A 10,869-nucleotide genomic window follows, 5' to 3' on the forward strand; every position below is an offset into this window, starting at 1 on the left:
CTCCCTGCTCAATGGAGAGCCTGCTTCCCCCTCTTCCTCTGCCTACCGCTCTGCCTACTTGTGCTCTCTCTCTCTAATAAATAAATAAATCTTTAATTAAAAAAAAGAAGGGTCAAAACACCTTACTAGAGATAGCACTCTCATAAAATTGTTAGTGTTTTTTAAAACCAGTTTTGTAATTAATTCTTTTTCTTTTAGAAATTGGCAACTGTCTTCCTTCTTCAGACTTACAGATATCTTGAATATGACCCCTCCCTTTTCTTAGGATTACTCAGTCCCCTTCTGACTCTACTTCCTTTCCTATCCAGCACAGACTTAATAATCCAGGGCCTGGCACATAGGAGGTAGTCAGGAAGTATTTCGTAAAGGAATGAACAAATGCTCCTTTTCCCTTAACTTCCTTTCCTGCTTTTTGTTTCCTCATATTACCTTAGCTGCAGCCCAAGAACAGTTCTTTGCCTCAGTGTTTCTGTATATAGGCCTCTGAGCGCAGCTGAAAGATCAGAATTTGTTTGGTGCCACCACACTTTCATGTTCCCTGGTGATCATCTTCCTTTTGCCCCTCTCTCTCATTTTTCATGATAATCACTTAAAAACTACCAGTCTCAGGCTTTCTACCCCATTTCCTACTCCCAGCAGAACAACTCACTTCCTACTTTAAAAAGCTGGTATTATGTCAGTTACTGACAGCTCATTTTTACTGAGTGCATAATAGATAGGTGGTAGGCTAAGCCCTTTACATTGAATTCTTGTCAGTCCTTTGAGGCAGGAACTGTTGAGTGTCCCCTTGTGCAGAGGAAATTGAACTGTAGCACCGTGAAGTAGGCTGCCAAGCAAGGATCACTAGTACAGGTTACCGTGTGGGGTGGGGCCGGGGGCTGGCCGAGCTCAGGTGGTAGTACCACTGCAAAGTTCACATGCTTGCTCACCTTACAGTCTTCTCGTACTGTGGTAGCAAGGACTGACAGCATGGTGGGAGAGAGACATGAGAAAATTGCCATCCAGTATGCCAAACGTGATGATGAGTTCCATGGGAACATGGCGGGGGGGCATTTGTGGCATGCCTTCAGATAATCAGTCCTCTTAATGAAGTTCACACTGGACTGTCCTGACCTCCCTGCTTCTGTCCGTGGGGGATATGTCATCCTTCCTCTTGAGAAAGGCTAAATGTCTCCGTGTTTTTGGGCCTTCTCTCCTCTGACTGTATCATACTCTTTCCTTCAGTATATCATACTCTTTCCTTCACACCCTATATTTAATCTCTTCTGGTCTTTCTCTTTCAGAAAGACATTTTCAGATCTCCCTGATGTAAAAAGCAAACTCTGCCTTAACCAAAGATCCTCTGTAGTCTGTACCTTTCATTATCTGCACAGCTGAACTTCTAGTAGTCTATACTTGCTGCTTCCCCTTTCTTACTCATCAGATAGGGAATACTGCTTATGTTTTAATTTATCAAATATCCACATGTTTTCTTCATGCAAGTGTTGGGTGTACAGTAGTGGTTAAAATAGAGTTTCTACTTAATTGAATATAATAGCCTAGAAGAGTAGACAAAGAGAACATACAGTTCACAGCATACGAAGGGCTGCAGAGAAGTTGCAGTAGGGACCCACTTGGATTGAGGCGGAGGACTCAGGATAGTTTTGAGGAGAAATTTCAAAGATGTAAAAAGCAGACAAAAGGAAATTGTTTGAGACAAAAGGAAAGTGACATGTGCTAAACCTCTCTGGCTTAAGACCCCTTGTGTCCTGGTAGTTGAGAAGAGGCAATTTTGGCCAGAATGTTGAGGTTAGAAAACAAGAAGGAATCTGATTCTGTAGGGATGCCCCACTAAGAAGTGGATTTTGTTCAAAGTGAAGTGGGAAGTTGAAGAGAAGAGTGACATTTGATTTACATTTCTGAAAAATCCTTTCTGGTTATAGGGAGAATGGATTGGAGGGGAGTGAAAGAGGAAGTAGGCTATAAGCAGGAGATGGTTGTGCTCTGGGCTGAGGGCATGATTGTGGAGAAGGGAGAAAGTGAGTGGACTACAAACTCTGAAGGACTTACTCAAATGGACTAAAAAATATGAGGGTGGAGGTGTGAAAAGGAGGGAGAGAAGCGAGGACTTGTGGCCTTCCAGCTTGAGCAGCTGTTTGATAGTGTTATTTTCTGAAATGTTTAAGGTGCAGTGGGGTAGATGGATGGATTTTAAGGGGAAAATTCGGTGAAATTTGATGGAAATATCAAATAGGAATTTTTATTTAGCAGTCTAGAAATTTGAAGAGCAAAGGTACAAGAGATATGTATGGAGAGTCCACAAATGTAAATAATATTTGGAATCATGGGAATCGATGAGATCATTCAGGGAGAGACAATATAGGATATAGGACTTACAAATACAATGTAGGATAAAGGACTTACAAATTTGCCCTGAGGAACCCCAAAATTTAATGGTCAAGTGAAGAAGAAAAGGCTGGGAAAGAAGCTGAGGAAGCAGCTTAAGAAGTGAGAAGAAATGTTAAGACTATGTTTCCCTGTCACTTTCTCATGGTGGAGGAAGTGGTCATCTGAATTGCATGTAGCAGAAAAGATAAACTGGGTAAGAATATAAAAGTGTCCATTGGTCTTGGCACATGGCGATTGTTGCTAGGGGCAAATGACCAGTTGGAATATCTGTCAGACAAAGGATCAGAGTAAATAATTCCCCGAAAATAAAATACATATGGAAAATAAGTGAGAAAGTGTTCAGCATTTTTGCTAATTGAAGAAATGGAAGCTATAACATTCTTGGTGTTGATTTTTACTTATAAAATTAGCAGACCCTTAAAAATGAGCACATTTAGTATTAACCTCAGTGACACAAAAGGGTGCACTCAAAAATTATTGGTGTAAATATTAATTGGCAGCTTAATATTAATTGACATTACTTAAGCAATAAAATGTTCAGAAATAAATACATTTTTTTCATTTAAGCCATCTGGAGTCTGAATTCTAAGATTTGGTTAAAATATGTACCCTCTAATCTTGTTTAGAGAACATTCTATAATAGTTTAAAACTCAACCTCATTTCACATCAGTCTTAAATGTTTTAGATTAACTCTTAACAGTAAATTTCCTATGTGTTACATTTTCCCCTTTGTTTGGGACGATAGTAAAGACACGTAGGTTTTGTTTCTTTTAAATATATTTCTCTTTTGGGGAAGTAGGATTTTTGAGGTAAAATAATTTTCATTCTTGCTTTCCAAGACTCAATGCATATTTAATTTAAGGTAAATCTATTTTAGCTTATTAATTTCTGCATGTGATTATAAAATATTTCCTTTTATGCTTCAGATGGCAAGATTATTTTATCATAAACCCCAGTTTGCCATTTTGGATGAATGCACAAGTGCAGTTAGTGTGGATGTGGAAGGTTATATTTACAGTCATTGTCGAAAGGTAAGCATTTCAGGTTCTTAGTTTGAGGTCCCTGTCATTCTTGGTTTACTGTGTATCCACCCAAATGTCTATCCAAAGAGATTTCAAAATGACTATCAAAGGGTGTTCTATCTGCTTAATAAAGATTTCAAATGATAATTAATGATATGAGTTAAAAAATTATAAATGAATTCTGTATATAATTCTCTTTGGCTGTATCTTAGATTTGAAACAAATACTGTATCTAAATTTACTTCTCTTTTACCTCATTCCCTATACTCAGAGTTAATAAACTGAGATATTCTTAATGTGTTCCATTAAGAATGAAACCTAAATATCTTTTTTTTTTAATCAGGAAAACTTGACAGTAGTCATTTGGTAGTTTCAGTTTGTCCTTTTTTTCCCCCTCCTCTGGCCTGGGCAACATTTTACCAGAGTTTCTTGTGGCAGCCTTTTCTGAGGCTGTGTGTATTGATACCGTTCTTTAACTCTTTGGTAGTTCTGTGGTGGTTGTCATACCATCTATACTCTTGTTGGATTTGGAGAATAAGAGCAGTGTATCCTAACTGTTTTACAGTGTTATGTAAGTAAAGGAAGTACAGGAGTCTTTTAACAATTTGTAAGTGTTATTGGGGGTTTACAGTAAATATAAAAGGTCATGTTGCATATTTACAGTATGAATTCGTACTGTTAAGAGTGTGGTCATTGATCAGCATCTCCTGGGAGCTTGTTAGAATGCAGCCTCTCTGGCCCTACCAAATTAGAGTCCACATTTTAACTAAATTCCCAGAGGATTCAAATGCACATTATAGTTTGAGAAGCATTGGTATAATGAGGAAAGAATAAATTTGCTACATGAATCTTTGTAGGAAGATTTTTCTGTGCTGATTTTATTTCTTTAATGGTTTGTTTTCTATTCTTGAGTCAGTTATGTTCATTTATAATATTTTTATGTATCTGTTCCTATAAACTTTCAGATTTATAGGTATTGGAGGTGTAGTCTCTATTTGATCAGTGATTTAGAGGCTCTTTGGTGGTAGTCTTGACTGTGTGTTGTCCCCTTATGTTTAGTTATAAGCTATATGTCCCCACAAAAGATGCAATTTTCCAATAAAAGTGTAGATTCCATTTAAAAGAAGAAAATTCTTACGGGGTCCCCGGTTTCTAGTTTTAATTATATTCCTATAATAACAGTTGAAATGAGATATGAACTCCTTGAACTTAGAGCTCATTTACAGCCACAAAACAAATAAATATTTACAAATTAAGTACAGACAAAACACAGTTTCAATTTGGTAACATTAAAGAGACCTCTGATACTGTTTTGCTGAAACTAAATCACCAGTTTGGGATTTAATTATGGAAAGATACAGTCTGAGGTCCAGATCTTATATTTTGAATTTTGCTTATGTATCTTATTTAAGTAATTCTATCAGAAAGAATGCTTTCATTAAGCTAGAGACCTGATCCAATTACTGTAGAATCATAAAAGGTAGTACCTGAAGTGAGCTTTCAAAAAATCAAGTAAGTGTGGTTGCCTGGGTGGCTCAGTGGGTTAAGCCTCTGCCTTCGGCTCAGGTCATGATCTCAGGGTCCTGGGATCGAGCCCCACATCGGGCTCTCTGCTCAGCGGGGAGCCTGCTTCCCTTCCTCTCTCTCTACCTGCCTCTCTGCCTACTTGTGATCTCTGTCAAATAAAATCTTAAAAAAAAAAAAAATCAAGTAAGTGTACCATTGAAATGTTTTACTAATAACTTATTTTGTCATGCTGTTTGTAACCAATTTGAAAACTTTTCCACATGGCATCCAAAGTTATGGCACATTAAAAGTGTTAAGTGCTATCACTTTATTTATTTATTTATTTATTTATTTATTTATTTATAGAGAGAGAGTGGGGAACGAAGAAACAGAGGGAGAGAGAATCTTAAGCAGGCTCCACACCCAGCACAGAGCCCAACTTGGGGCTCCATCTCATAACCCTGAAGTAATGACCTGAGCCGAAATCAAGAGTCAGACACTTTACTGACTGAGCCACCCAGGCACCCCAAGTGCTCTCACTTGAAGTAATCACTTTGTACCAGCAAAGTACAAACACAGACTTGGGCACTTAAATCTCATGGTAGAAATGATCCAGAATATACTTAGGCTAATTTTTTAAAATTTATCAAAATTAAAATTAGAACTCATGTTGGAATTATCTGGATACTCAAGCATTTATCTCTCAGCCTGAAGAGATCCGTTTTAAGTAACTGCAATCTAGAGCAGGGTTTCTCAGTCTCAGCTCTGTTGACATTTTGGATCAGCTAATCCTCAGTTGTGAGGAGCTGTCCTTTGCTTTATAGGATATTTGATAGCATATCTGACCTCTGTTCATTAGATGCTAGTAGCACTCTCAATTGTGACAATCAAAAATGTCTCCAGACATTGCCAAGTGTCCCCTGATGGATAGAACTCCTCCCCCCACCCCCAAGTTGAGAACCACTGATCCAGAGCCTCTGCAGTTATATTGATTGATGGGTTGTTGTTGTTGTTGTTTTAATCTTTATTAGAAATCTCTGAATCTTTATTTAGAGTTTAAAAACCAGTAAGGTTTTGGGGCACCTGGTTGGCTCATTTGGTTAGGCATCTGCCGTCAGCTCAGGTCATGATCCCAGGGTCCCAGGATTAAGCCCCACGTCAGGCTCCCTGATTAGTGGGGAGTTTGCTTCTCCCTCTGCCCCTCCTCCTCATGCTCTCTCTCTCTCTCAAATAAATAAAATTTAAAAAAACAAAACAAAACAATAAGGTCTCAAAACTAAAAGATTTTTCATTATTTTGTAGCATGCTTAATAGGGTAGCCAAACCTTGCCTAAACTAACAGAAGATATTTAAACTCTTATGTCAGTGTTGGTATTATAACGTTGCCACAGAAACATTCAATTTTCTGCCCCAGAATTTTGCCCCAGACACAATCCAAAACAGGTTCCGATAAAGGAGTGTGACCCTGTATTTGAAAAACAGATTGACTGTAGACAGTACCATGTTGATTTAATTTTCCTGACTTTGACCTCTTGCTATTTTTACTATTCTTGTACTCTTCATATATTTTTCACAATAAAATAGAATCTGGGTCAGGATATATATTTTCTGCCCCAAACAAAATAGTACATTTAATGCTAGTACCTGTTAGGTTGTTTTTTTTTTTTTTTAAAGAATTTATTGATACTTGTGTGTTTTTATTATGTGGTTGATGGTCTGTATTTTGCATTACCTTGAACATCGGCATCATTTGTTATTTTTTCTCTTTTACATTGATTTTTAATTATAGCTTCTGAAAACAGTCATTTTAATAGTTTAAATATGTAGATGAGTTTAATTTGAGATTCTGTGTTACTGATAAAAACCTAAATCATTTTCTTTGTATTAGGTCGGCATCACCCTCTTCACTGTGTCACACAGAAAGTCTCTTTGGAAACACCATGAGGTTTGTATTTCTTATATTGGATAGTATAGTGGAATTTTATCTCATTTTAATACTTGAATTCAGGTGATTATGGTTTTAGATTTCCTGGTGTATGTTCTCTTAGAAACATATACCTTGAAGGACAAAACGTGATTCTAAATTTTCCTTAAATATTGTAGTTATCAGTTTTGAAAGCTCTAATACATATTTAACAAGCCCTAGCTGATTGGAGAGAGAGTAGAGAACCAGTTAGTGGTTCTCCATTTTTGGAAATCACTATTGTATAATAGCTGACTAAAACTTACACAACCTTATCACAGCTATGGCTAAGTGAAGTTTTTCTCACCACTCAGTATTGACAGAAGGGAGAGAGTCTTAGGAAGGATTAGATGGCAGAAAGTTTAAGGACATTTTTAGTGAGATGATGGCTGTAAGGGGAAACTGAATAATGTCAGCTATGTTTATCATTGGACTGTAATAAAACAGAATCATTGAGTAGTTACTATAATTTACATAGCCATTACAGTGAGGTTTGCACTGGTATGGATCCCTTATGTATCCTGGTGTTCTAACAGTGCCATTCTCAGTATGGCAGTTCTTTTCAGCTCTTCAAGATCTTCATGATCAAACCCCAAACTAAACCCTGTTAACTCAACTCTTCCCTTCCCTCTCCTCCTTTTCCCTTCCCCTCTCTCTTTCTCTTTCCTTCCTTCTTCTCTTTCTTCCTTCCTAAATGATAAAGACATTCTAGGTAAAAGAAAGGGTTTGAGAAAAATCAGAACAAATGTATAGGGTATCTTGGTCCATAAAATACATACCTGATGGAGCAACTTTTTCCCCAAGTACTGAGCTGAATATCCTTGGGGGATACAGAGTGCTGTCTTTACCCTTAATAACCCTATGGTTAAGATGATAGTATACAGATAAGATGAAAAGTATGAGATTTGAACTCAGAAAACCTGGCTTCAAGCATGTCTGTTCTGGCATCCGTTGCTTCCTTTATATAATAAAGTTATTGATCCTTGCCTTCCTGTCTCTTAGATTACCATGAACATCAAAGAGGTAGCCTCTGTGAAAGTATTTAGTAAAAATAATGGAATTCTGTATAGCTGTGTGACTTTTAAAGATACTTTTTATTCTTATAATTTGTCCATTAATTCTTGTAATTTGTCCATTTTTCAGAATGAAATGAGAAATTGAATAACTAATAATCAAAGCAGTTTAAAAAGTATCCAAGCCTTGGTGTTTTCTCAGGAGCTCATAAATATCATAGCCACAGGGCTGTGAGAGTTTTTGGATTTGACCTCCCCTCTTCTTCTGGTGGGGGAGACAAGTGCAGAGTACCAAGCAGAGGTTGTGTGACGGAGGCATGTTAATGTCAGAGGCCAGAATAGATAGAAGATGGGAAAACATACCTTTTCTGTAAATAAAAAGCTGCTAAATAAAACAGAAGTCTTTCTAGCTGTTGTCCTAAGTGTCTTCATAGGATGGGATATACAGGCATACTGTATAGCTCTTTTACTCCTCTACTAAGACCATAAACATAAAAAGCCTTAAGTTCGAGGTTCCAAACTAATCCAGGAAACCAGATAAAGGAAATATTCAAGAATTCCCCATTGATTAGGCTTATCCTTAGTGCAATTCAGCCTGTGGTACATTGGATTGGATGTGGAGTTATGGAAGCATTCTGATATGTAGGATGCCTGTACATTTGTTTCCTTCAAAATAACGAGGAATTTTGGTATTTTAGTTCTTATAAAGGAAAGTACTCTGTCCACTCCAAGCAGAATTACATTGTTGCTATATTAAAGAGAGTGGACTTCTTCATTTAGTCTTAACTTTCTGGGTATAAAACTTTTGAAGGTATAAGTGGCTTAAAATAATTTCCATTTTCTTGTATAATAACCTCTGCATAAATTCCTGACAAAAATGAAATTATCTTAGTCATTGATTTTTCCCCCCACTTCTTTCCTGTAGTACTACCTGCATATGGATGGCAGAGGCAATTATGAATTTAAACAGATAACAGAAGATACGGTTGAGTTTGGCTCTTAGAATCTGGAGAGCTGTTCTGCTTCAATGAAATCATTAAAGAACACACTTAGAAATACACAGTACGTTGTAAAATAAAGTTGAGCTTGGGTTTTTTTTTTTTTCTTAAAACAACAAATAATTAGATATGAAATAATTGAGAACAAGTTGTTAAACCATTTAATATTATATAGGATCTTGCTAATTGTGTATATGTTGGTTTAATTATTAATATGTACTAAGAATGTCCTTATTCTTGTGGTTAAAAACCTGCCTAAATTAAATTGGGCTTAAATCAGTGTAACCTGATTCATCCTGGGATGTAAACCATTTGAAGTCAGCTAATTTGACTTTTATGGCTCTATCTTTTCCTTCAATGAAGAACCCTATTGAAAACTGGGGTCATCATTTATCCTGTTCTTACAAGATAGTCTTGAGCTTCATTTTCTTGTGCTCCATGATTGCAGGAAACAAATCATAGTATTTTATCAAAACGTATAATCCGAATGCATAATAGCATTTATCGCGCAGTGGCAGATTGCTTTAGCTGCCACCGTTATACTCATTCCTTGTATAGATCTTGGGGTACATTTGACTCCAGGAAAGCCATTTGAAATTTCTTTGGCTAAATAATAAGTGTGCCCCTTTCAGTCTGCGGTATTGAGTTGTTCTGAGGGTTCTTTGTGGGAATATAACAGAAGTTTATGTGCAGTCTTGCTTACAAGGGGTGGTTACTATGTTTCACACCTAATCTTCCCAATGTTTGGGATATTAAGGCATAAAGTCCTTACATGTCAAGCTCAAGCTCTTTAATAAGAGTTTCAGATTTTTTAAAAGAATTGGATGGATCTGTGTATGTTAGAAGCCCATTCATTAGAAGTGTGGTGGTTACATTTGTTAAACTCCAAATGAGCCATAGGAATGCACTACATGAAGTAATGCACTGAGTATGCAATGTTATCACTGTCTTTGACTGTGATTTTATGTTTAAAAAATGTTATAATTACGCACATGGGTGAATTATGTTTCCTAGGCACTGGTTTATCTCTGTGAATCTTGAATAACTTTTTATATTTGGGTCATTATGTTGAACTATCCCAAGAGAAATTGATTTCACCTCACCAAGCCACCATTAATGACTTACATGTATTATTTTTACAGGGAAAACTGAAACTGAATTTTATCAATAAGCTAGATATGAAATCAGTTTTATCAGACTAGGGTTCAGAAATGGGCATTATAATCTTGTTTCAGTATAACTGATTTTGTTTTTTTCTCACAATTAACTATAAGAATCACCGGCTACCAAAGTAAAACTTGATGTACTGATTCCATAAAATATAACATTCAGTTTTTACCACTCTCTTTGGCACACTTGTCTACTTACTTATTTTCTGTTCAGATTAAAAAGAATCCGTTATCCTGTACAACTTTTGCTTGTTCTTTTTATTCTGGTATCTAAAAACCGGGTAGTTCATACATAGTTCACATAATCTTGACTTAAAAAACACGAAAATAAATTGACATTCAGAAATCCCTTTTAGCACCCAAAGTCTCTTTTTCAAAAAGTATGTCAAATGTGATTTTTAGCAGAATGAATTTCTCTTTTAGAAAAGCCACATAAAACCTTCCGTGTGCCAGAGCACCTGGCTGGTTCAGTTGGTGGAGCATGCAACTCTTCATCTTAGGGTCATGAGTTTGAGCCCCACACTGGGTATAGAGATTATGAAAGAAAAAAAAAAAAAAGTGAGACCCCCACAGACATCAGTGTACCTCACAAATGCAACCAAATAGCCAGGAGACATTAAAAGATACTATCAGTCCTGGGAAAGATTTTAAGTTCTGGGGGAATTTTGAGATTTTGAGATTTCTAGATTACCCTGAACCTACTAGCAGCTGCCTCTTTATTCCTTCTGTAATGGATTTTTACCATCAAAAAATCAGTTGGGGTTCCTTTTTTTCTTTTAAAATTTAAACATTAAAGTGCTTCACTGTTT

General features: G+C 36.6%; 1 protein-coding gene across 2 annotated transcripts in view; it reads left to right on the forward strand.

Annotated features, from left to right (window-relative positions):
* ABCD3 (ATP binding cassette subfamily D member 3) overlaps nt 1–10,406 on the forward strand; it is an 87,809-nt gene extending 77,403 nt beyond the window's left edge. For both annotated transcript variants that reach the window (XM_032867174.1, XM_032867175.1), the window contains 3 exons: nt 3,316–3,420; nt 6,806–6,862; nt 8,819–10,406. In XM_032867174.1, the coding sequence (XP_032723065.1) occupies nt 3,316–3,420; nt 6,806–6,862; nt 8,819–8,896 (240 nt within the window). In that variant the 3' untranslated portion in view covers nt 8,897–10,406. The remainder of the gene's footprint in view (nt 1–3,315; nt 3,421–6,805; nt 6,863–8,818) is intronic.
* Nucleotides 10,407–10,869: the final 463 nt, after the last annotated feature.

Source organism: Lontra canadensis, unplaced genomic scaffold (assembly GCF_010015895.1).
Source record: "Lontra canadensis isolate GAN:19392208 unplaced genomic scaffold, GSC_riverotter_1.0 scaffold33, whole genome shotgun sequence".
Classification (NCBI taxonomy): domain Eukaryota; kingdom Metazoa; phylum Chordata; class Mammalia; order Carnivora; family Mustelidae; genus Lontra; species Lontra canadensis.